The sequence below is a fragment of the Dioscorea cayenensis genome, chromosome 8 (assembly GCF_009730915.1).
Source record: "Dioscorea cayenensis subsp. rotundata cultivar TDr96_F1 chromosome 8, TDr96_F1_v2_PseudoChromosome.rev07_lg8_w22 25.fasta, whole genome shotgun sequence".
In the NCBI taxonomy this organism is placed as follows: Eukaryota; Viridiplantae; Streptophyta; class Magnoliopsida; order Dioscoreales; family Dioscoreaceae; genus Dioscorea; species Dioscorea cayenensis.
In genome coordinates, this window is record NC_052478.1 from 20,414,792 (window position 1) to 20,441,174 (window position 26,383).

A 26,383-nucleotide genomic window follows, 5' to 3' on the forward strand; every position below is an offset into this window, starting at 1 on the left:
AATACATTATTTTTAAATTAAATCTATTTATTTTTTTTCAAATAAATTAAGCCGGTGATGATAATGAGTTTATTCTTTATACTAAAAGATGGAGGGTTTAATGAGTGATGAATGCCTGTGAATTGTCAATTTTATCATATAATAATGAATTAAAACTACAGGTAATTACTTATAAGTCCTTTCTACAGTTTGCACACACCCTAAAAAACTCTTGAAGTTTGCTTATTCTTCAGAGATCGCTCATTTTTAATAAAAATCCCTCATCAAATCCAGATAGTAGTAATGGAGGTGACTGTGCAGTTAAGTGGCCGAGGAAAATGACCTCTTTGCCCCTTGTTCACTTCTATTCTTCTTCTCCTTTTTTCACCAATGACTTTCTTCGTGAGACATTGCCAACCAAAATTCTCTTCGCACTCCCGGTTTTCGACTGAAGTTCCCACAAACTCGTGAGCCTTCCTGCAAGTCAAAAGCCCTTGTTTAACTTCCATTCTTCATCTCCTTCTTTTCTCATCCACGACTTTCTTCAAGAGATGTTGCCAAATGGAGTTCTCCTCGCACTCTCGGCTTTCGACCGAAGTTCTTATAAACTCATGAGCCTTCCTGCAAGCCATAAACCAGGCGAAAAGGTAAGGAGAAGTCACCCGAGTTTCTTTAGATTGTTATTGTGTATTTTTCATGTGTATTTTTTTGGGTTTCATGTGTGGAATTTGACTTTCGGCGGTGTTTAGAACAATAATGGATTTTCAGGCTTTCCTGTATATTATTTGAGGTTTTAGGGGTTTTTTTGTGTAATATACGTTTCTTCCAATGTAAAATATCCTCTTTCTGTGTAGAATCTGACGTTTCGGCGGTGTTTAGAACGATAATGGGTTTCAGGCTTTCCTCTTTCTCCAATGATTCAAGATTGGAGACAACATGCTTGCGTTCAAGCCTGAGGACATCACAATCATTATGGGCGTCCCCTCCGTTTTTCATGACCACCATTGCCATGTTCTTTATAACCACCATTGTCGTGTTCTTCATGACCTCCATCTTCTTCCCGAACATCTTTTTCTCGAGCACCTCCCAGAACAACAGAAAGAAGAAGGCAAAGAAGAAGAACAACAACAGGAGAAGAAGAGGGCTGGAAAAGAGGGGCATTTTATGTCATTACAAAAGAAAATTGAGTAACTGATGTCACGACAAAGATTGAAAAAGGACATCGTGTAAAAAAGATGGACTATATGAGAAGTGAAAGTGTCAGAAGACTGTAGAGAAAAAATGAAACTTTATAAAGAATAATTAGTAATTTTCCCTCAAAACTATTTATTTATTTTTCAAGTCTTTTCTAGTAGTATGGACTCTCACAAATCATAATGTATTCTTTGAAAGGGTCAAAAGAGTAATTTCATCTTAAAAATATGAAATTCAAAATAAATATCATATTTATTGAGGATGTAAAAAGTAAACAAGATATTTCTTTCTTGCATCATTAGGGATTTTAACTTTGTGTTTTAAGAAATATGAGCAAAAGCTTTAAAATGGTGGACGACCCTATTAATTAATTTCTTTATTATTATTATTATTATTATCACTCAACTAAAATGTGCGTATATTTATTGACAGGACATGAGATGGTCCATAACCTAGAAAGATAAAATGCACATTTTTTTTTGTGAATCAATGAAAAATTTCCTCATTCATATAAATAAAAAAATATATTATCAAAACTCATTATAACGTTAATTTTCTCTCTCTATATATATTAATATCTTCCGCACACCATATCCAACTCCCAGTTACCTCAATTTTTTTTTATGCAGTTAATCAAAACATATTAAAATTTTTTGTATTATATTGTATAATTTTTATTTAAAAAATTAGGAATGAAAATAAAAACGGGTAGTTACATTTCAATTTTAGTTCCTATGTAGTACTGGGTCTTTTAAGTAAGGCTTTTATTTCAGAAGGGTACTGAGATCGAAATCGACGTAAGACAAGGGCAAGATGTTATTAAGTTTGTGAGTGCGCTCCACATCTATACTGATTATTGACTTAATATTTAAATTAAGGTACCTGCCCCGCTTAGTGCAAATCCCTATATATAAGTTACAAAACTTAAAGTAGAAATTTAAAGTTATCAGTTAAAAAAAAAGTTTTGATTTGGTTCAAATGGTAACGCTTTAGGTTCGGTTTGGTAAATAAATCAAAATCAGGTCTATTTCAGCTAATGTTTTTTACATTTCCAAAACATTTGAACTCTAAACCATTTCTTGAAATAAATCAAACTTTTATCACTTTTAGATCAACCTCTTGTCTGTCAATTTCATTTTTACTGGATTTGCACTTAAAACTGTGTAGCAAAAATTTGAAATTACCAAGTGCATGTGGAAGGAAACAAAGAGCATGTGATTCTAGGAACCACTTTGATGTCTTTTTATTGTGGGCAACAACTGCAAGTAGACAGCTGCCAGCCCCATCACCAGCTGTTTGTCTTTCAGAATTCCTTTTTAATGTGCTAAGCTCCTTGAAAACATTCCATACAATCCTAAATACTCACTCCACAAATCCCTACTTCTCAATTATATGCTCATCTTCTTCCACTGCTTTTCTTGTCTTGCTCTTGTTGACCAGGTTTGCTTCTTTTCTCTTTTGTGTTTTTTCTTCTTCTTTTTTTTTTTGTTCCTTCTTGCTTTATTGTATAATGTTCTGGTGGTGTGATTTCTTTTAGTGATTTGCTTGCCTTGGGCTAGGTTTGATTATATATTATTGTGTTATTTTTAATGGTTTATCTTGTCACTAGCTTTTTGATTGTGGAATGTAGGTGGTGATTTAGGGTTTAAGTGAGCATAATTCATGAGGATTTTGTTTTTTCATTTTCTTTTCTTAGATTTGATTTGAGGATGAAAGGCAGTTAATTCCCCTCTTTATTGGTTTAATTGGGACATTCCTTCTTGATTTGGAATTTGGTTTTCTTTTCCTTTTGATGTTGGTTTTGTTCTATAGATTTGTAGCATGAAAGGTTGATTGCAGGGAATACTCATTTTCTGGTTACTACTCTTTTATTTGATCTTATTAGATATTTTTCCTCATAAAACTAGCTGATTTTCTTTTATTATTTCTTTTTTAATTCCATCTTTTATTTTTTGGTTGTATTTACACTAATATATTGAAATCTTGATGTTAAATCACAGATTTCTGGTTCCACATTGCACTGTAAAATTTTCTTGAGCTTCCCGGAGGCTAACATTGCATGAAAGAGGATCTTCATTTCTAGGGTCCCATATGTTGTCTTTCAACCGGAGCAGAACCCTAACTAGGGCCGGCAAATCTTGGTCATTTTCAGGTTTGATTTATGCTCCATCAATAGTTTACCTAGAACTCAATTTTTCTTAGTTATCATTTCTCTCTTTTCTTGACAAATGATGTTTGGTTCTCGATTATTGAAATTGTTACATACTGTACAATTGTCGATATCTAGCATTATAGTTCAATTTTATAAAACACTAAAGTTAAGTAAAGAAGTTCATACAAATGAGTAGTAAATAAAGTGATGTGTGGTGTACAACAAATACGGTCAATAAGTGAGTTCAAAGTGTTCGTCATATCATTTATTGCTTTTAATGAAGATTGTCTAGTTAATATCTTCTTATTTCTTTGTATTTTCTTGTAGCTGATCATTCGCTTTCATCAGAAATGGAATATTCAGACCCCAAGCGCAAGACTCATTTTCTTAGCAAAGTTCTTATTGGCGCTACTCTCACAGTCATGTGTATAATGATGCTGAATCACTGTCCTGTCGCAAGTGTCAAGAGCAAGGTAAACGTCTGCATTCAATTACTATAGAAAATTTCTCAATTTTCATCACCTTTTATCCTGAGCTATGAATAACAAAGATGCAAAATAAGAAGAAAAAACCATACATCTACAAGCATGTTTGAATTTCTGAAAGACATCACGGGCTGAATTTATACTGATTTGAGTCAGTCCTTTTCCAATCATGATATGTTGATTGTGTGAAAGAGCTAACTCCATTAAGCTTCTTTCAACAAGTGCCGGTTTTCCTTAATTGGCGATGTCAAATTAGTAATTCCAATATTGCTCTGGCTCAAGTCTTAATGAGCAGCCTGTTTTTGTTATTTTGGCCTTGTTTGTTGATCTCCATCAAAGGTGTTCTTGTAATATGGGAAGTTGATAAAAAGTTCTAATCATATAGCCAGTATATGTTTGATATGTAATTTTGTAGTAATATTATTAACCATACATTCTGTGGTAAACTTTTAATGCTGTGCCAGAATTTTCTGCAATTTTAGTCATTGTAGTTGTTGCGCGTTGCGTAAGACTTTCCTGGAATTTGGTCTGAGACTTTTTTTTTTTATCCTGATTGTCTCTTCATGAGATTTGGTTAGAACATGTCGGGATAAAAATGCTTGAAAGACTATGCATAATAAGTTTAGATGTTATTGATTGTCATTTCATTGTTGGTTCTTTGCATTCAAATAGAATTTCAGAAGAGAATGGAAGTTGTTTGTTTATTTTGGTAAGCACAAGAGGCCAATGCAACTTGGAATTATGACATGAGTCCTTTCTTTCAAGTATTTGTATATCATTTTTGTTCTTATTCAATGAAAATAGTTTATATTTTGCTTTGGTTCAGTGTTTTATCTAACAAATATATCAATTCTTCAGTTTGCCAGCCATGAACCCGGAGTTAAACACATCTTAGTAACTGGAGGAGCTGGCTATATCGGCTCACATGCTGCACTTCGGCTCTTGGAGGACTCATATAGAGTGACAATAGTGGTAATGCTCAGTTATTTCTTTTAAATTTCAATGTTCTTTGAATCTACTTCTAGTTATTTGCACTAACTGATCTTTCAGCTTCAACTTTGACAGGATAATTTATCTCGAGGAAATGTCGGAGCAATAAAAGTTCTTCAAGGACTTTTTCCTGAACCTGGAAGGCTTCAATTCATTCTTGCCGATCTTGGAGATGCAAAAGTTGTATCCTAACCTCACCATATTGTGTAAATCTGATAATTTTTGGATATAAGTCACTGTTTCTTGAAAACTAAATCAAATTTTAGTTCCTTAACTAAAGTTAAGGTCAATCAAATTTTTGCTGGAAATGCTTTTGATGCTGTTATGCATTTCGCTGCCGTTGCGTATGTGGGAGAGAGTACGCTCGAACCTCTCAGGTTTGCACTTCTTACAATTCTAGTTATCTGAAATTACTAATCTATTACCACCTTCGCAAATGAATTGAATTACCGTGATGTTTGCTTTACTCATAATATCTATTCTTTCCAATGCATTGTTTCTATTTGAATCACACATAAATATTAGCTCGTATTTCATCAGGTACTATCACAATATTACATTAAATACTTTGGTTATTCTGGAAGCCATGGCGGCGCATGGTGTTAAAACTCTGATTTATTCGAGCACATGTGCTACCTATGGACAGCCGGAGAAGATGCCCATCACTGAAGAAACTCCTCAGGTTGGACCTGTTGCATTTTCTGTAAATTGGTTAGTTTTTAAACAATGTGCCAAATTCAACTTGATATATAAACAAATATTTCAATTCGAATGCAGGTTCCAATAAACCCCTACGGGAAGGCGAAGAAAATGGCAGAAGACATGATTCTTGATTTCTCGAAGAGATCTAACATGGCTGTTATGATTTTAAGGTTTGTTACTATAACTTGGTGTACATCGAGCCTAGTGAATTTGGCCATAATTTCTAAATTGTTTCAGGTATTTCAATGTCATTGGATCGGATCCGGAGGGAAGATTAGGTGAAGCTCCAAAACCTGAACTGCGGGAACATGGCCGTATATCTGGTGCATGTTTCGATGCAGCGTTAGGAATAATTACCGAGCTTAAGGTTTGATTTCGTTACACTAGTTTCTCATATGCCTTGAAATGATCATGTAATTGTTAACATCTTATGGCCACTGTAAAGGTTAAAGGATCAGACTATGAAACAATCGATGGGACTTGTATAAGAGACTATATCGATGTTACCGATCTTGTTGATGCTCATGTGAAAGCTCTTGAAAAGGCAGAAGTTAACAAAGTTGGTATATACAATGTTGGTACTGGAAAAGGTAATGCGGGGATTTAGTCTCTGAATTGCTTAATGTTCTTGAAGAGTTATTGAATTTGTTTTTCTGCCAATGAGCCAGGGAGATCAGTGAAGGAGTTTGTGGATGCTTGCAAGAAGGCAACCCAGGTTGACATCAAAGTCGAATACCTGAATCGGCGACCGGGTGACTATGCAGAAGTTTACAGTGACCCGTCTAAAATTGTTCGTGAATTGAACTGGACAGCGAAGCACACTGACCTTGAACAGAGCCTTCGGATTGCATGGAGATGGCAGCAATTGCACACAGATGGCTATGCGCCTCCAATGGCTATGGCTTTTTGATATGAAAGCGGGAACGATGTCTTTTCCGAGCTTATTACAGATTAGAAGGGTTGTATTTATGTAGTTGGATTTGACAGCATGTCTCTTTCGAGGCACTAACTCTTTATTTCTTTATCCTTATGTAGGTGAACCATTTCGATGTATTCCCTCGTGGATTTATGATTTATAAAGCAACTTATTTGACAAGATTATTTTTCTGCATGTTCGATAGCACCTTATTCATTCCAATGTGTTTCAAGTTCCAACAGAAGACCAACTGCAATTCCAATCCAAACTAGTATGCTTGAAATGGTATTTCATTAGATTTTGTCAAATACATCAGTTTGGTAACTATATAATACAGATGCTTCAGATAGAAATCACACATTTCGACAGACATGGAAGATTATTCAGACCGAAGTACTCTGCAAATAAATCTGTTCTCAATCTGTGTAGTATTAATTGCCAAATTGTCACCGAGTAGAATTCTTTCGACCTCGATGTCATGAAGTACCATGGCCTTGTGGGTCTTAGCTTCCCAGTATCAACATGCATGATGATGTATGAGATGATACCAATGATCACTTTTACAATGCTTGCAAAATTTCAAGTTCATTCTCATTCGACACTGGAAACTCGATCCAACTTCGACCAGGCATCTTGTGCACTCCATATTCGCTCATAATGTCTCGAACACGAGCCTTTTCATCCCAGATTCCATCTGAAGCATGCACGCTTGAAAGGGTAACATACACTGAAGGTTCATCAGGCTTTATCTTAAGTATTTTCATTGCTGCAAGCTTTGCTAACTCTACATTTCCATGCACCTTGCATGATGCGAGCAATGGTTCCCAAACTAGCTGGTCTGGTTCGCAAGGCATAGCATGAATAAATTCTATAGCATCCTCAACCATTCCTGCACGACCGAATAGATCAACCATGCAAGCATAATGCTCCTTTTTCGGCATCAATCGGTAGGCTGTACTCATTAAATTGAAGTACTCACAGCCCTCAGTGACTAGACCGGCACGACTGCAAGAAACAAGAATCCCGACGAAAGTTAAGTCATCAGGCTGAATGCCTTTCTCCTGCATTTGATCAAATGCTTTAAGAGCCTCTTTCTCAAATCCATGGTGTGAAAAACCATTTATCAGTGCATTCCATGAAACAGTGTCTCTTCTTTGCATCGAATCAAACACTTTTGTCGCGTTCTCGATACTTCCGCACTTGGCATACATTGTTATCAGAGAATTCTCTACAGAAATGTCCTCATCGATACCTAATTTCACAGTTCTTGAATGGATTTGTTGTCCCAAAGGAGGACTTGGTATTGTAGAACAAGCACTGACAGCTCCGGTGACACTAAAGATCGGTGTGCTTAATGCTTCACGTAGCATTTGCCGGAACAAGAGCACAGCTTTTTCTCCATATCCATTTTGACAGAAACTCATCAGCAAAGCAGTCCAAGAGATAGTATCTTTATCAAGCATCAATTCAAACACTCTCTCTGACTCTCTAATTGCACCACATCTTCCATAGAGTGTAAGCACTGCATTGCTAACTGATACATCATACATGAAACCATTTTTCACGGCATAACCATGAACTTCTTTTCCTAATCTTAGTTGTTGGAAATTAGAACAAGCCTTGATAACACTTGCAACAACAAACAGATCGATAACCATCTTCTCTGATACCATCCGGCGAAAAATACCGATTGCTTCCACAGCAAAACCATTATGCATGTAAGCAGCAAGCAGCGAAGTTAAAGAAACAACATCATGCTTCAATCTATCAGATAGCCTGATCACCTCGTTAATGCCTCCACAGCGCCCATACATTGCAATCATCGTGCTACCTAGCCGGTCATCTACTTCAATCCCAAGTTTCACTATGAAACCATGAGTTTGTTTTGCCTGGTTGAGCTTTGTTGGGTCATCAAAAACCTTGACAAGACTAGCAAATGTCATAATCACAGGCTGAACACCACTGCAAACCATGTCCCTGAAAAGTGGAAACACAGCATCTCGGCACTGACACAGCTCACTATTGGCCAAACAAGTTATCATACTAGTCCAAACAACAACATCTTTTCCTCAAACTCGAATCAAACACTTTGAATGCCCAATCAACCATCCCACACTTTCCATACATATCAATCAGCAAACTTTGCACAAACGCATCAGATTCAACTCCAGACTTAATCATACCACAATGCACTTGAACTCCAAGAAGAAAATCTCTCGTTTGAGCACAACCCGAGATAATGCCTCCAAATGTGAATTTATTAGGAATTATGCTACATTGCAAACGCTTAAACAAATTCATTGCATGTTTCAGATTACCAATCCGAGCGTAGCCTGAAATTAGAGCAGAAAAGGAGACAATGTTTGGATGGGGAATTTCATCAAGCAGCTTGTGGGCATCAAAGAGAGATGGGATTGAAGAGTAGGAATGGAGCAAGTTGTTGCAGAGGAAGGTGGAGGAAAGGCATCCGAGCTTGAGGGAGAGGCCATGGATGGATCTGGTGTCTAAATGGAGAAGCTTGAGGTAAGATGAGAGCTTTTCTGGGAGGTTTGCCAATGGTGATCGAGTGGGTGCCATTGATGGCGGGAAGTTCAAACAAAGAGTCAAGGACCATGGTTTTCAGTTAATACCGTTTGGTGTAATTGTGTGTGCATATATATATATATATATATATATATATATATATATATATATATATATTATTATTATTATTATTATTATTATTATTATTAAAAAGCACCAACATTTAGTTATACTAGGTATTTTTTCCGGCTTCGCATCGGAGTTTTTAAATATTATGAGTAGTTTTGAGGCAATATCATATATAAAATAATATAATTAAACAACTATTAATGTAGAAATTATTTTATATCTTGAATTTCAAAGGTTTTACGGAAATTTATTGTATAAATAATTAGGTGGAATTAATATTTTTTAATTATCAATATTATAAGTAATATAAATAAAAACTTAAATATCATTTAAAAAAAAATAAAATTCTTTTTCGAAATGGATTATATATCTATTTTAATAATATGTATACATAATATTTCTTCAAGTAAAAATTCAATTTTTGTTAATAAAACTATTTTATTATTATTTTTTTTTTATGAAAGTGAATACACATAAGTGTCTTGCACACGAATTGAGAATTAATTATATAATCCATGTACCTTCAAAGATAAAAGTTTGAGCTGCGAGTCTGCATCTGATTTGTTATCATTATTGTTTTTAATAAGTCTTGAACTTGAATTTTTTTTATTGTCTTAATTTCATTTTCTGCAATAACGCTAAATATGGCTAGGTTATTACCATGGGGTATAATACGGTTTTATAGGGTGGATTTGATTGAATTAAAAAAATAATTATAATTTATAGTTATTTTTTAGCAAGTGCGAGGTAAAATGAATTTTACATCTAATGATTGATTGCCACGTCACCGTTTCGTTATAGAGGATTTCAACCTGTTGCGACGGAGAAACCAAGGCTTCTCCAGCCTTGGTTCCATCGTTCAAGCTAAGAAAGCTTATTTCCCTTATTGACCCTATGAATCTTCGAATCATCAAAAATGACACGCTATATTGGAACGCTAAAATAAGTCCTAACTAAAGAGTGTTTCTCTAACGTATGAGGGGTAATTCCGTAATTGTACGCCCATTTTGTTCATAGGATGAGCTTTTTTTCAGCTTTTTTTCCCCTCAAATTTCATTGATTTCATTGCGTTTTGATTGAAATCCTTCGATTTCGTCTCGAAATTTCAACGCAAAATGCTCCATAATTCTCTGATAAATTCTTCAAATTCGAGAATTCCGATCGGTTTTCGGAGCTCGAGATGCCAAAATCGAGGGTTTTCGTTGTTTGTTCGGAGTTCGGTGGCGACGGGGCCGCAGAAGGGGGGATTGGGGCCGCACACGGGGCGTGATCCGAATGTGAAGAAGCCCGAGTGGCTGCGGCAGCGGGCGCCGGCCGGAGAGAGGTATGAGAAGCTCAAGGATTCGCTGAAGGAGCTCAAGCTCCACACCGTCTGCGAGGAAGCTCAGTGCCCTAATATCGGAGAGGTTCGGACTGGATCTTCTCTCTTTATATCGGCATTTGGTATTTTAGGTTGGTGTAGTTGCTATTTTGAAGTTTGTTTTGGATTGAGGATATTTGGATGCCGTCTCTTGCTTTGATTGATGAAATATAGAAGTTGTGATTTTTTTCTTTGTTTTATGATTCCAAAGGAACTAGTTTTACAATGTAATCAAGATGATGTTTCTGATTGGAAAATGAATGAATTTTTGTAAGAAATTTGTCTCGAAAATGGGATTATTGCTTCATGATTATAGAATGATGAAGAAAAGTATCCTCTAGGGTTAACAATATGGAAACCATGGTGTTTCTTGAATCTTCATTTTATGGGTTTTTACTTTGATTCAGTGGTTCATCTTCCTAAGTTCCTAGCCACTTAAACTTGATTTTATAACCCAACTTTTTCTAGGTTGAATGTTTTATAGAAGCAGCGGTGTGATGTTTTTCTAGGTTAATATATATTTAAATCATATTAACCTTGAAATTGAATTATTATTCATGTGTTTGGGTGTGATGACCTTGATAAATGTGAGTAACTTGAGATTGATGGATAGTCTTGATTGTTCCTTTTTCTCAGATTCATTTTATGTTAATATAAAACAAAAGAGCATTCACATTGGCAACACTACTACCTGAATGAATTCTATGCTTTGTATCATTTTTAGTAATGGAAGAATATCTTTACTATGCTTGAAGTTTGTGTATGTTGTTGAGCAGGTTATGTTCCTTATACTGATAATTGCTATGCCATTCTGTCTGGATAGTACTGGATAGAATTAAACTGTTGTACTGGATTGAGGCCAGAGGATGTTCATAATCGGATTGATGATAGACTGTTTCATTTGCAGTGTTGGAATGGAGGGGGAGATGGCATTGCAACTGCAACTATCATGCTTTTAGGTGATACTTGCACTCGTGGGTGTAGATTTTGTGCTGTGAAGACTAGCATAAACCCAGCACCACCAGACCCTATGGAGCCAGAGAACACTGCTAAAGCTATTGCAAGTTGGGGGTAATCCTTTTATACTTTCTTAATCCTTAAATTATAATTGTTACTTTTCTTTAAACTTTGACAAAAAAACACTTCTTGTGGAGCTTGTGCTGATGATTTTACTGCCCTTAACCCATGTGTTCGGCAGTGTGGACTATATTGTACTGACAAGTGTAGATCGTGATGATATTCCTGATGGCGGAAGTGGTCACTTTGCTCAGACAGTCAAAGCCGTGAAGGTATATGCTTTACTTTTGTACTATTTATCATAACTAATAACATATTCTCTTCTCTGAAGATACTCTAGTTTTGTGTATATATGCTGTGGGAGATTGCTGATTGTGTTATTCAAACTGTAATGTCTTCTGTTGAAAGCTTGCATTAGTTGAACCTGAAAATCGTACTTGCATGATTTTGCAGAGACTGAAACCTGAAATGCTGATTGAGTGCCTAACTTCTGACTTCCGAGGTGATCTTGTTGCTGTGTCAACTTTGGTAAATTCTGGTCTTGAAGTTTTTGCTCACAACATTGAAACAGTGAGGCGACTCCAACGAATTGTTAGAGATCCTCGAGCAGGGTAAAGAAGCATTTATTTGTTTGGATAATAGTGAAACTTTTTTATTTGGCTTCTTTTATCAAGAATTTGTAGTAATTTGACAAGGTTTTAGTTTATCATTGAATTTTTCTTTCCAATAAGCATACATAAGGGATATTTATCACATTTTTTTGGGAATGATAATGTAGTTTCATTTAGTCTTTTTAAAATCTTTACTACTGTTCCATTTGCATCTCCTACCTCTCTTGCATTTTTTTCCTTGCTCCAACTGTGTCTTTCTCTTTACAAGAGTTGCTATACCAAGGTCCTGTTCAATGCCCTACCATTTATTTAATCTGCAGCTATCCCAAAAATATTCAAGCATGTTCATTTGCATAGGAAAATGTAAATGATTAAAGAACTTAATTGTGACATGAAGCTATGCATTCATAGTTTGATCAAGTTCCAGTTTTGAGATTGGTTGAATTCAGTGAACAGTCTCTCTTCATGCTTCATTCAGTCTATGTCCTTTCTCTGTGGACAGTTATGAACAGAGTTTAACAGTTCTGAAGCATGCAAAGCTCTGCAAGGAAGGGATGATCACAAAATCTTCCATCATGCTGGGTCTTGGGGAATCAGATGAAGAGGTGAAGGAAACCATGGGAGACTTACGAGCCATCGGTGTTGATATTCTGACCTTGGGACAGTATTTGCAGGTTAGGCTATATGCAAGATATGAATGATTTAAGATTTGTTGAGTTGGTACATCTTTTTGTTCCTCACAGTTAACCTTATATATGCTGCCAACTCTTGCAGCCAACTCCATTACACCTGACAGTTAAAGAATATGTGCACCCTGAGAAGTTTGCTTTCTGGAAGGAGTATGGAGAATCTATTGGATTTCGTTATGTTGCCAGTGGGTCAATGGTTAGCTTCCTTTTCTCATCCTTAAGGTTTTCTATGTTGTTAATCAGCATATCTTTTAAGCTCTATTCATTGCATGTACATTATCGAATACAAATCGGTTTCAGAAGCATAAATACCATACTAGCTCTCTGCATATCCATACCATTGAACTTCATATAAAAAGAATATTCTTTTACAAAATTGAACAGATCTTGTGCACTGGCCGGATTCACATGCTACATTGAGTGACTGGATTGTAACTTGTTAGTCTTGGTCGAAGATGATTTTCTCCAAAATCTCATTTTTGGAAATTAGGCAATGCTATGTCTACTCTAATCAAGTCTTTTCTTTCGCTACCTTTTTGCTCAGAATGCAAAACAAAGAATATAAATAATCTTTTTTATGATTCCTCACTCTCTGATTTTGTTTCACTGCACTGCTTTCATTTTGCTACAACAAATTTGCACTTCTTTATGTTGGACATATATGCAGGTCCGATCTTCTTACAGGGCTGGTGAGCTGTTTGTTCAGAATCTGGTAAAACAGAATAAGCGTGATGCATCACATGAATCGTAGTTGGATCAGAATAGTGACATAATTTTGGCGAGTCATTTAGCCGCGGAGTTGTTAACTTCAAATACAAGATTGCAGAGAGGTAAACACACTGTAGTTTCCCTGGGATCTTAACCATGACAGAATTTGCCTCTCGGAATGAATGCACATTCCTGATTGAACAAGATTTTCCGATCGTATGTTAAACTTACGTAATCAAGTTAAAAATCTTGAGTTGTACTCGTCCTTATCATTCGATTCTATATAGCTCATCTTTGTACCAGGATGCAAAATGATATGTTTTCATTCTTTAAACTTATATAAATCATTTATTTTTTTTCACGATTCATCTGCTATGATGACAATTTTTGTTATATATATATATATATATATATATATATGGGAATATGTTTCTTCATCGCCCAAAATTAGACATCAAATTGGGAATATGTGAGTTGATTCATATTCGTAATACAGACTGATGGTGTGATTTAATGTATGTGTGTATATATATACTGTTAGTTCATTGATCTCAAAACAAATGATATATTCAACTCCTTTTCCATGCTATTCCACAGTATTTATGTATGTGTGTATATATAGTTGATGAAAAGTAAGAGAGAGCTTGAGAGGTCCAGAAGAAACGGTGAAAAAGATTGTAAGAAAACACAAACAAGTATACATAAACAAGTGCCCGTGCTAGTTTTGAGTCCCAAATTATGGCGAAAAAAAAAAATTCTCAATTAATGTTTTTATATTTTTATGCTGGTCAATCACCTGTCTGTCCTTCCACACTCTTGTTTTTGTCAAAATAATAAATGAACAAATAAAATAAATTTTATTTTATTATTTAAATAAATAAAACTTAGACTCCCACCCATCTGCCAAAAGGAAGAAATAAATAAATAAATACATAAAATTTAAGGGTCAAATTAGTTTAAGAGCCAAAACTAACAATTTTGCCCACAATTTTCAATATGTTCTTCAACTCTATCCCGCGCCACCTCCTCCATTTCTCTTCACTCTCTTCTCTTGCTCCTGTGTATTCGTGTTGTTGATTTGAGATTTCTCCTCCGAGGTTTTCCAGTTTGCGATTTTGGAGTTCAGCATGCATCTTGAAATCATCTTTTCTCGTTTAAAATGCTTAGAAGAAAAAATTTGGTTCCAATCTGCAAATGCTTCTCTTGGAGTTCCGAATTTGAATGCAACTTGTTTCCAAAAATCTTGAGAAGAATATCAAATCTAACATTGAGCTCTGCTCAATTTAATGGCGTTTCTCGCAATCATGATGATGATGATTTGGTGTCTCGGATTTCTTCAATGCTGAGGGATGTCCATGACCCTTTGGATCTTCAAAAGGGCAGACAAATTCATGCGCAACTAGTCGTCAATGGGCTTGAAGATCACCGTGTCTCCCGCAATGGTGTTCTGGGGATGTATGTTCTTTGTGGAAGCGTTTGTGATGCCAAAGATGTCTTTTTTCGGCTTGAAAAGAAGGCTTCTTTGCATTGGAATTGGATGATCAGAGGGTTCAACATGATGGGGCTGTTTGATTTTGCTCTTTTGTTCTATTTCAAGATGTTTTTTTATGGTGTTTTGCCGGATCAGCACACATATTCTTGTGTCTTGAAGTCTTGTTGTGGTTTATCTACTGTTGGGTTAGGTAGATTGATCCATGGAATGATTTCTTCTGTGGGATTGGAAGAGGATATGTATGTGGGAAGCTCATTGATTAAGCTTTATGCGGAGAATGGTTGCATTGTTGAGGCAAGGGAAGTGTTTGATAAAATGCCTGAAAGAGATTGTGTTTTGTGGAATGTGATGATTGATGGGTATGTGAGGAATGGAGATGCTGAAAAGGCCGTTCAGATGTTTAATAGAATGAGAATATCTGGAATCAATCCGAATTATGTCTCGTTTATTTGTGTTCTGTCAGTCTGTGCTTTAGAGGGAATGTTGGAATGTGGAAATCAGCTGCATGCGCTTGCTGTTAAGCTTGGGTTGGAGTTGGAGGCCTCGGTGGCTAACACACTTGTTTCTTTGTACTCAAGATGTCAGTGCTTGTCTGATGTGCAAATCTTGTTTGGTTTGATGCCACAACCTGATTTGGTTACTTGGAATGGAATGATATCAGGGTATGTTCAGAGTGGGCTCAAAGATGAGGCGTTCATATTGTTCTACCAGATGCAACGGGCTGGTGTTAAACCAAATTCCATAACCCTCTCTAGTTTTCTACCATCATTGTCTGGCATTGCTTGTTTGAAACAAGTTAAAGAAGTCCATTCTTATATTATTAGGAACCAAATAGACATGGATGCATTTTTGAAAAGCGCACTCATTGATCTGTATTTTAAATGTAAGGATGTGGTATCAGCAATGAGAATTTTTCACGCAAGTAAAACAATGGACATTGTCATTTGCAGTGCGATGATATCTGGTTATGTGCTGAATGGCCTGAGTCGTGATGCTTTGGAGATGTTCCGCATGTTGCTGGGTGCTCAGCTGAAGCCTAATGCGATTACACTGGCTAGTGTTCTACCAGCATGTTCATGTTTGAATGCTTTAAGGCTGGGAAAGGAACTGCATGGCTATGTTATTAGAAATGCATGTGAGGGAAGATGCTATGTTTCAAGTGCACTGCTGGACATGTATGCAAAATGTGGCAGAGTAGATCTTTCTTATCTTGTATTTAGAAATATTTCTATTAAGGATTCTGTAGCATGGAACTCAATGATCTCAAGTTTTACGCAGAATGGACAACCAGAAGATGCTATCAGCCATTTCCGTCAAATGGGAGATGAAGGAATCAGATACGACTGTGTCACCGTCTCTTCTGCACTGTCAGCATGTGCATCTTTGCCAGCATTGCACTGTGGGAAAGAGATTCATGGATTCATGATGAGAAGTTATTTGAGGTCGGACTTATTTGCTGAGAGCGCCTTGATAGACATGTATTCCAAATGTGGAAATCTGCTTTGGGCTCGTCGTGTTTTTGATTCAATGAGTATTAAAAATGAGGTCTCCTGGAATAGTATTATTGCTTCTTATGGGACTCATGGTCTTCTTACAGATGCACTCAGTTTATTTCAGCAAATGCAGGAAGCAGGATTTCGACCTGATCATGTAACCTTTCTCACCATAATATCTGCTTGTGGTCACGCAGGACATGTTGAAGAAGGGTTTAGATATTACCGATGCATGAGTGAGCAGTATGGCATCACAGCTCGAATGGAACACTATGCTGCTGTTGTTGATTTATTTGGTCGTGCTGGGCTACTGAATGAGGCATTTAGCTTCATTAAAAGCATGCCACTCAAACCAGATGCCGGAATATGGGGTGCATTGCTTGGAGCATGCCGGGTTTATCGGAATGTTGAGCTTGCTGAACTTGCTTCTCAACAGCTCTTTGAGTTGGATCCACAAAATTCCGGTTACTATGTGTTGATGTCAAACATTAATGCTGTAACTGGTCGATGGGATGGAGTTTCAAAAGTGCGAAACTTGATGAGGGAAAGAAAGGTACAGAAAGCACCAGGATGCAGTTGGATTGAAATCAATAATTCAAGCCATATGTTTATTGCAGCAGATGAAAGTCACCCAGATTCTTTTCAGATATACTTTTTGCTGAAGCTTCTTCTTATGGAACTTAGATTAGCTGGCTATGTTCCCCAGCCTGATCTTATTTACCCACAGCAAGAATGTACTGCTAGAGTTAAAAATAAAATACATTCTCCAAGCTAATGTTGTTCACACAAAAGAGTGTACTGCTGAAGATCATGTTCTCAGTTCTCCTAACAAATGCTGTTTAACCATTGCAACACAATCAGGTTTTCTTCTTTTTGCATCTATCTTCATGCTTTTTTTTCCCAGTTTGTTTATTGTTGGTGAATCCGGTAAATGTCCATAATTTCTGTGGATTGTTGGTTCTTTTTATCTGACTTTGGTGTCATTCTTCTTTTAACTTCTTAAATTCAATGGAATACACTCAATTTATTCTTGAGGTTTTGATATTTGGCATCATTTAAAAAATATAATGAAAATTTACAGTTGAAAGAGAAGTCTTTGGCCTCTGCTGCTGTATGAAGTTTTCTTAAATGCAGTGGAGTTTCACATTGCAAGAAGTATGACCTTCATTTTTTTGGTGTGGACCAAAAATTCTCTCCATACGCAAGGTCAGGAAAATCTCATTCAATTCAAGTGTTGCTTGAACTCTGTTCCATTGATTTACTGGCGTTCACTTTTATTGATAAATGATGTTTGGTTCTCAAATGATTAAAATTGACTGCTCTTTTTTCTAATATAAGACGCAGAGAGCTCTTTATCATTTAGAAAAGACAATGCTGGTCCACAAATATTGCCAATGGAGATTTACATACTGTATTACTGCAATTTCATGGGATAATAAACTAAGATGAAGTTTATATGAAATGGATATATCTACATCAATCTGTGTCTATCCATCTGTTTTCATCTAATTATTTTATTTTATTTTGGCAATATGAGTAGACCTCATTAAATTAAGGATATCATCTCACCCAGTCGAACATTTTGGATGATGATGCTTTAAAGATCGATATGTTAGTCTAGTTAGATTCCTTTTAATGATACTTTCAATTCAATTATTTAACATATACTTTTGCTTACAATTAGTTTTTCTTCTTCTAACATTATTAATCTTTTTATACTTCCTTATATCATTTTGTTCCCCACAATTAACCTTATAAGTGTTAACTCTTTGCGGATATCTGTGTTCTGAGAAATTATGCTGGCTGAAAGTACCACAGAATCTATTGGATTTAATATGTTGTTTGTCGATGAATGTTTAGTTCATGTTTATCAATTCTTTTCGTTTTGAATGTGATCAATCAGCAAATGAGGGATACCCCAATGAAGTCTGGTTTTCAAAGTTCTCAACTAATGAGAAATATTTTGCATCAGCCTCAAATGATAAATTCATGATTATTTGGTAGGTAGTATTTTTTTCTATGTTAATTTTTCACAATGAGAGGGAAAAGCCATGGGACATCGCATATTCAATGTTCTAGATCTCAACTTGATGCCGTAACTTGATATCACACCAATACAAGAAGATACAATCAATCAGCACAATGACTTGGCTGCGTCTGTCTCTGTTTGACATCACTCAAATTTGGTCTTGGACCTTTTCATGCTTCTGTGCACAACAGGCTATGTCATATCATCTCCTTTTTTTTATTTTTTGTTAAGAACATGTAAATTTAATTCATTTTTGATGTCTCAAACTATTAACATTGTTGTGCAATGATTAGGTTTCTACATTTGGAGAAGTTACGAAGAAACATCAACTATACGGTCAAGGAACACCTATCTCCATGGTTGCCTGGAGCCCAGACGACAGCCTTCTCCTCTCTCCTTTTTAATGGAAGAAGCTATCCGATGTTAGGATGTTGCATGTAGACAGTGCATTTGTGTTTATGATGATAAGAAATGCAGATCTATCGTCTTACCAAGGCAAGTGATCTCTTTATTTATCTAAGCAGTACTAACATCACTAAATAAAACAACTTTGAATTTCGAGTAAATGTGGCCAAGCCGCTAAAGTTGTTAAGTAGTGATAAATCATATAAGTAAAATTGTGGCATAAGTTCATGAATTAATAGTTCTCGCATTTGGATTTTGAGCTTGTTATTTGATTCATTTCAAATAAGTTGTATCTTGTTCAAACTAACTAATAGAGCTGGGTCAAAAAACCAAAATTAGTTATAGTAAGATGAAAACCACATTTGTGCTTGTGCAATGAGGCCATTGAGTAATAGTGATGTTCATGTGGGACTTAGAAGGGAAATGAAAAAGTAATGGATGTACACCAGTTTTTGTGATATGTGTGTAGTGAGGAATGGTGAGTGGATTATGAGAACAAATTTGCAGTCTGAAATTTTGCAATTTGAAATTAGATCAAGAAGGAGCTTCATAGCTTTGCTATTGAAGCACTGCACTAGCATAAAATTTAGTTTGTTCTCCATTGCTAAAGATTAAAAAGTTTTCGGCTTGTGAATTTTATTGAGGGAGGGATGAATGTGGTGAATATATAGTCTTATCCACCAAGAGCAAAGTCAGTGTCCTTTAATTTTTCCAGGCATTGATCTTTTAGTTGTGGTTTAATGCTCATCATTTATGTGTTTCAAATGAAAGTTTTCGGTGATTTAATATTGTCTTGCATGATAAAATGATTGTTCCCTGTAATTTGACGAAGTAGTTTCTCTTGTTAGTTTTGCATCACTAGTGAGCCACTTTTAGTGATTTAATACTCTCTTGCATGATAAAAATGATTGTTCACTGTAATTTGACAAAATTGTTTCTCTTGTTAGTTTTGGAGTTACTAGTGATGGCTCAAAAGTATTCACTACTGTAAAAGATGAATAACTTGAGGTGATACGTGTGCATTCTTTTTGACCTTTTTATTGTATGAAGGGTTTTTTAGTTGTCAAATTGATATAAAAATTGATAGGAAACAAGTAATTAAATTACTTATATATATATATTTTTAAATATAGTAATTTATATGAGAAAATTCAAAGCATGAAAAGGAGGGATGTATTAGGGATATGGAAACTTTCAAGATTTTTGTTTTTGTTTTGGAGATAAGGAAATTTTTAGGAGTATTTATTATTTCCAAGTATTTATATAAATAAATATTTTTTAAAATATAAATATTTATCAAGAGTGTTTTGGCCTTTCTTGAATGCCAAGAGTCAGTTCTCCTGCCAATATTTTCTTGCAAGATTTTGTATAATGTGAAAACTGTTGAAAATATTTTATAAATATAAAGAGAATAATAAAAATAATGGAATAGTAACAGTACTGGTGGCTGCTACATTATCACATGGGCGGCTGCTACAGTATTTTCTAGATTGTTGCTACAGTAATGCCACTTGCTACATTACTCTGCTATAGTAGGCATCCATTATAATATTTATTTATAACACTCTCCTTGGATGTTTACGACCAAAAGATATGACCTCGTTAAAACCTTGATAGGAAAAATCCAACGGGATAAAAATCTAGTCAAGGAAAAAGAGTACATTATCCTTGGTATATTTGAGGGTTACTGTTTCATTAAAAACCTTGCCTTGGAAAAACCATCGTGATAAAAACCTTGGCGAAGGAAAAAAGAGTACAGTCTTCCCCTCAAATAAATAACTTTTAACTTATATCAGAAGTACTTACATCTTTAAGTCTTCTCATCCCGATTTTGTGTATAAGTCGTTGGTGAATGCACTTAGGAAGTGATTTTGTGAATAGATCAGCTTGATTCTCATTAGATTGAATATTTTGAACTACTATAACGACTTTTTTCTAGAGATCATGAGTGTAGAAAAATTTTGGTGATATATGCTCCGTTCTGTCACCTTGAATATAACCTCCTTGTATTTGAGAAATACAAGCACTGTTGTTTACGTAAATTACTGTAGCATTTGTTGTAACAGTTGGTAACTTGCATGATGACTGTATATGATTAATCATAGATCGCAACCACTGGCATTCTCGAATTGCTTCATGTAAAGCTAGAATTTCAGCATGATTTGATGAAGTAGCTGTAAGAGTTTGTTTTGTAGAATGCCATGAGATAGCTGTACCATTGTAAAAAAATATGTATCCAGTCTGAGATTGCCCTTTGTGAGGACCAGACAGATACCCAGCATCAGCAAAGCATGTGAGGTTGGATGAAGATTCTTGTGGATAGAATAAGCCCAGATCTGTAGTTCCTCGTAAAGAATGTAGCACATCTTTTACTCATTTCCAGTGTCTTTGTTTTGTTGTAGAGCTGTATCTTGCTAGAAGATTTACTGCATAAGCTATATCTGGTCTTGTATTATTTGCAAGGTACATTAATGCACCAATTGCACTTAGATATGGAGTTTCTAGACCAAGAATGATCTCTTCTTCTTCAGGTGGACGAAATGGATATTTCTGTATATCAAGTGTCCGGACAACCATTGGCGTACTCAGCGGATAAGCATTCTCCATATTGAATCTCTTCAGTACCTTTTTTGTATAGGTTGATTGATGTACAAATATTCCCGAGAGTAAGTGCTCGATTTGTATACCAAGACAAAATTTGGTCTTTCCCAAATCTTTCATTTCAAATTCCTTCCTCAGATATGATGCTGCAATTGTAATTTCAGAAGGACTGCCTACAAGATTTAAATCATCCACATATATTGCTATCACAACAAAACCGTCAGTATAACTTTTAATAAACACACATGGATATATACTATTATTTTGGTACCCTTTTTTTTTATAAGATATTCACTGAGACGGTTATACCACATCCGTCCATATTGTTTTAATCCATAAAGAGATCTCTGCAATTTAATATAGTATAAATGTTGCTGATTTATAATGTCTGTTATTTTATATCCTTCAGGGATATTTATATATATGTCATTTTCAAGTAATCTATACAGATATGCTGTGACAACATCCATCAACTGCATATCTAATTTATTACTTGCTGTCATGGCAATTAAAAATCGAAAAGTAATTCCATCCATTATAGGAGAATATGTTTTTTCATAATCAATACCAGGCATTTGAGAAAAACCTTGAGTAACCAGTCTTGTTTTGTATATCATAATTTTATTATTTTCATTTCTTTTTCTCACGAACACTCATTTATAACCAATTGGTTTTATCCCTTCTGCTGTTGGTACTATTGCCCCAAACACCTCACGTTTTGATAGGGAATTTAGCTCAACCTGAATAGCTTCTTTCCATTTTGGGCAATCATTTTTTTGTCAACATTCTTCAAATAGATCGTGGCTTTGGATCATTATCAGTCACATTGTAAATGAATATATCATTTATTTCAGTTCTATGCTCGATTCTTCTTTGACCATCATCTACATATCAAATTGAATTTTCAATATTTTGAGAAATATCATTCCCCATTAATTCTTCATTAATTTGTTTTGAGGGTTTCATAATTTTCTTTCTCTTTTTATATGGAAGATCACTTTCTTTATTTTTCTGTTTCCTTTTTCTAAGAGCTGAATCTTCGGCGCCAATTGGTCTTCCACGTTTTGTCGAATCTCAATTCTTGAGGAGCATTAGCAGCTGGTATATATAATTTGGTTACCATTTTAATATTAGTGAATGCATCAGGTATTTCATTTGCAATATTTTGTAATTTAATGATCCTTTGAACTTTAAGTTCACATTCATTTCATTTGCAATATTTTGTAATTTAATGATCCTTTGAACTTTAAGTTCACATTCATTGGTACGAGGATCGTATGTATGCAATCGTGATGCATTCCAATCAATTTCTTTTGGTTTGTTTTGAGTAATCATTTCTCCCCCTAATGAAGGGAACATTGATTTATCAAAATGGCAATATGCAAATATTGTAGTAAATACATCTCCTGTTAATGGCTCTAAATATCATATAATTGAGGGAGAATCGTAACCAACATATATACTAAGTCTGCATTGTGGACCCATTTTTGTACGATTTGGTGGTGCTATTGGCACATATACTGCACAACCAAATATTCTCATATGTGAAATATCATGTTCTTTACCCATAATAAGTTGGTGTGGTGAATATGAATTACATGTTGTGGGTCGGATCCGTATTAAAGCTGCAGCATGCAAAATAGCATGACCCCACGCACTTGTATGCAATTTCGTCCTTAATAACATTGGACGGGCAATAATCTGGAGTCTTTTAATTAATGACTCTGCCAACCCATTTTGGGTGTGTACATGAGCTACTGGATGCTCAACATGTATTCCAGCTGCCATACAAGAATAATAAAATGATTTTGATGAAAATTCACCAGCATTATCTAGACGGATTGTCTTTATGGGATAATCTGGAAATTGTGCTTTAAGCTTGATTATTTGTGCCAATAGTCTTGTGAAGGGTACATTCCTTGTAGACAGAAGTGAAACATAGGACCATTTAGTCGATCCATCAATTAAAACCATAAAATACCTAAATGGTCCGTATGATGGATGTATTGGTCCACATATGTCTCCTTGTATTCTTTCTAAAAATTTAGGAGATTCACCAGTCACCTTAGTTGTCGAAGGTCTGGTTATTAGCTTTCCCATTGAGCATGTTGGACATGCATATTCATAATTTGTTAGGATTTTATAATCCTTCAGTGGGTGTCCATGAGAACTAGTAATAATCCGACGCAACATAATAGCACCCGGATGTCCAAGTCTTTCATGCCATATTTTAAATATCTCTTGGTCATTAACCTTCCGGGTTAATACTGCATGTGATTCCATCACTTTGATATGTGTAAAATATAATCCTGAAGATATACATGGAAAGCTTTCAAGTACACGTTTTTGGTATTAAATAATTTATGTAATATGAAGATATTCTTTTCCTTCCTTATCAACCGTCTCTAAATGATATCCATTGATACGTATATCTTTAAAACTGAGAAGGTTCCTCCTAGACTTAGGGGAATAGAGAGCATTTTTCATCTGCAAAGATGTCCCATTTGGCAACATCAATGTTGCTTCTCCAAAACCTTCAATCAGGGCTGATGACCTTGATATTGTGGCTATACATGCTTTTCTCATTGATAAAGATATAAAATATATATTTTTTTTGTCAAAATAGTATGTGTTGTTCCGCAATCAATAATGCATTCATCATTAGTAATATTTCTAACAAAGCAAACAAAAGAAAATATAACTTTAATATAATATTCATAATAAAACATGCTATATATTAAAATATGCTACATAATAAAAGAGCACAAAAAATTTAGTATATTATTAAATCTGTTACATCTAAATATGTATTCATATTTTCTATTATAGTCTCCCTACAGAGTCATAATACTTGGACTATCTTAAATAGCTCAGAATTGTATCCTTGTATACTTTTAAAGTCCTGGAACCTGAGATTTAACCAGCCATTACATACCTTTGGCAGATAGACCATTTTAAGTGATCAAATCTTTCTTTCATGGATAACCACAATTCATGTGGATCCTTAATGGTCAAATATTCATTGTTAAGGCCATCACCTAGGTAGTCAGAACCGGACCGGACCTTTGAACCGGAGGAGGCCAAGGTTCAAGGGTCAAGAGGTCCAACCGCGGTTGAACCGGGTCGAACCGGATTTAATAAATAAAAATATAAAATAAAATACATTAAATATTATATTAATTTTTAAATTAAATACACAACCTATATTAATTTTTAAATACAACCTATCAAACAAAAGTTACAAAACAAGTCTTGATTCCAATCATTCCACATTCAAAACACAACATTTAACAACATTTAATTAAACTAAATCCATATAAAAGTATAAAACACTAAATAAAATTAATCTCATCAAGTTTTTCTCAAACACTAAAATCAAATCCATAAAATTAAATTCATAGCTCATAATTATCAACAAAATATACATTTAGATAATACTATGCAATAAGCATGGTAAGAAAATTCAAAATGCATAGTTTCATACACAAAAAGTTTTCCACATTGAAATGAAATCCACACATGGGCCATGGCCATGGCCCATTGGCTTGTTTTTTTTTCTTTTTTTAATTCACTGTTGAAACCGGATGAACCGGTCCGGTTCATCCGGTTCACGGTTGAACCGGCCGGTTCATCCGGTTTAATAGCGGTTTTTCTTCTGCCCGGTTTTATAGGCTGAACCGGACCGGTCTAATGCCCGGGTCCGGTTCTGACTACCTAGGCCATCACAAAGTGATGCCTTTTAAATATTAAGGCTTTCGCCTTATTGTCATTGGTTTCATTCTCAATCGTTTTACCCAAGTTTCTTGCATTCAAGTAAAGCTTGATATCAATGCTCCATTATATGTAATTTCTCCCAGAAATATGGAGGAACTCAAATTCCCTTCTAGCAATATTTGTCATTTTTTTCTAAATAATAATATAGTAAGTAATTAGAATAAAGTGTACAGAATAAAATATAAACCATATATACTGTTCATATATATAATACTGTATATACATATGGTATTTTTCATATACGATACTGTTCATATGCTGCAATTATTGCAGCATCGGGAATGAAATTTTGTTTGAAAGTAAGGAGTATGGTTATAGAGGGAAGAGGAAATATAGGAAGGAAGGATAAGGGAGAGAAGAGAAAAGGGCCGGCGGAACCCCTTTTTAACCGGTGGAGCTTTTACCTGATTTTGTCAATGATTGCCGGGATTGGAGGTTCACCGTGGCAAACATGGGGAAGATCATACTAGATGATTTGGATTTGATGGAAAAACTTGTTATAGTATTAATATTATTGTTTTTTATGTTTATTTTAGATTTATTTTTATTATTAGCCTTAGTGGCTTTTGTACTGTATGTTTTTAATGTATGCTTCTAAGAAAATCCTATGTTTGGTTGACTGAAATTATGAATTAAATAAAATGTATGGTTTGCTAGCAGTATTATGCTTACCTGCCAGACCTCCCTTCTCTTCTTTAAGTGTTAAAAACAGATTTCACATATAATGAGCCAAGGAAAATTAAAGCCATATGAGCAAGGTCGTGCTGATAACGTGTTGAAAATATTTATAAATATAAAGAGAATAATAAAAATAAAGAGCCAGAATATTTATCAAAAACCCTTTAAAATTCACCTCTTCTTCTTCTTTCCTCTTTTTTATTTCTCTTTCTCTTTTCCTTCTTTTTTATCTACTACAGTGTTTTCTAGATGGTTGTTACAGTCATGGCTCTTGCTACAGTGCTATACTATAGTAGACATCCATTATAATATTTATTTATAACAAAAACTTTGATTAAAGTAAAATGTACTTGTTGATGGCTATTATAATTTATTAATGAAAATAACATATTAAAAAAACCTTCAGGCATGTTAGGTTTACATGTCTGGATAAAATTTTTCATCTAAAGTAATTAA

At 34.9% G+C, this 26,383-nt stretch overlaps 4 protein-coding genes across 11 annotated transcripts; 3 read left to right on the plus strand and 1 right to left on the minus strand.

Moving 5' to 3' along the window:
• Nucleotides 1–2,424: 2,424 nt before the first annotated feature.
• On the plus strand, nt 2,425–6,598 carry LOC120266993 (probable UDP-arabinose 4-epimerase 1). Of its 4 annotated transcripts, none has more exons than XM_039274666.1 (11): nt 2,425–2,613; nt 3,174–3,325; nt 3,674–3,798; nt 4,669–4,782; nt 4,876–4,983; nt 5,086–5,177; nt 5,341–5,482; nt 5,578–5,672; nt 5,740–5,869; nt 5,948–6,092; nt 6,171–6,598. In XM_039274666.1, the coding sequence occupies exons 2-11, from the start codon at nt 3,265–3,267 to the stop codon at nt 6,410–6,412; spliced, it is 1,254 nt and encodes a 417-aa protein (XP_039130600.1). In that variant the 5' UTR covers nt 2,425–2,613; nt 3,174–3,264; the 3' UTR covers nt 6,413–6,598. The 4 variants fall into 4 exon arrangements, with proteins under 4 accessions (XP_039130600.1, XP_039130598.1, XP_039130599.1 ...); XM_039274664.1 differs by having other exon boundaries at nt 2,427–2,613; nt 3,653–3,798; XM_039274665.1 differs by lacking the exon at nt 2,425–2,613 and adding an exon at nt 2,712–2,732 and having other exon boundaries at nt 3,653–3,798.
• A 380-nt stretch (nt 6,599–6,978) lies between these two features.
• LOC120267368 (pentatricopeptide repeat-containing protein At4g13650-like) lies at nt 6,979–8,995 on the minus strand. Its single transcript, XM_039275010.1, has 2 exons — nt 8,505–8,995; nt 6,979–8,395 (listed from the first exon to the last, which is right to left on the minus strand). The coding sequence occupies exons 1-2, from the start codon at nt 8,993–8,995 to the stop codon at nt 6,979–6,981; spliced, it is 1,908 nt and encodes a 635-aa protein (XP_039130944.1).
• Nucleotides 8,996–10,105: 1,110 nt separating this feature from the next.
• On the plus strand, nt 10,106–13,816 carry LOC120266431 (lipoyl synthase 1, chloroplastic). Of its 2 annotated transcripts, none has more exons than XM_039274056.1 (7): nt 10,106–10,476; nt 11,338–11,501; nt 11,629–11,719; nt 11,901–12,058; nt 12,561–12,732; nt 12,833–12,943; nt 13,415–13,816. In XM_039274056.1, the coding sequence occupies exons 1-7, from the start codon at nt 10,186–10,188 to the stop codon at nt 13,496–13,498; spliced, it is 1,071 nt and encodes a 356-aa protein (XP_039129990.1). In that variant the 5' UTR covers nt 10,106–10,185; the 3' UTR covers nt 13,499–13,816. The 2 variants fall into 2 exon arrangements, with proteins under 2 accessions (XP_039129990.1, XP_039129991.1); XM_039274057.1 differs by having other exon boundaries at nt 10,391–10,522.
• A 590-nt stretch (nt 13,817–14,406) lies between these two features.
• LOC120267765 (pentatricopeptide repeat-containing protein At4g21300) lies at nt 14,407–20,024 on the plus strand. Of its 4 annotated transcripts, none has more exons than XM_039275444.1 (4): nt 14,407–17,301; nt 17,522–17,646; nt 18,344–18,440; nt 18,520–20,024. In XM_039275444.1, exon 1 carries the CDS (start codon nt 14,615–14,617, stop codon nt 17,213–17,215), a length of 2,601 nt encoding a protein of 866 aa, XP_039131378.1. In that variant the 5' UTR covers nt 14,407–14,614; the 3' UTR covers nt 17,216–17,301; nt 17,522–17,646; nt 18,344–18,440; nt 18,520–20,024. The 4 variants fall into 4 exon arrangements, with proteins under 4 accessions (XP_039131378.1, XP_039131379.1, XP_039131376.1 ...); XM_039275445.1 differs by lacking the exon at nt 18,344–18,440 and having other exon boundaries at nt 18,445–18,665; nt 18,763–20,024; XM_039275442.1 differs by lacking the exon at nt 18,344–18,440 and having other exon boundaries at nt 18,445–20,024.
• Nucleotides 20,025–26,383: the final 6,359 nt, after the last annotated feature.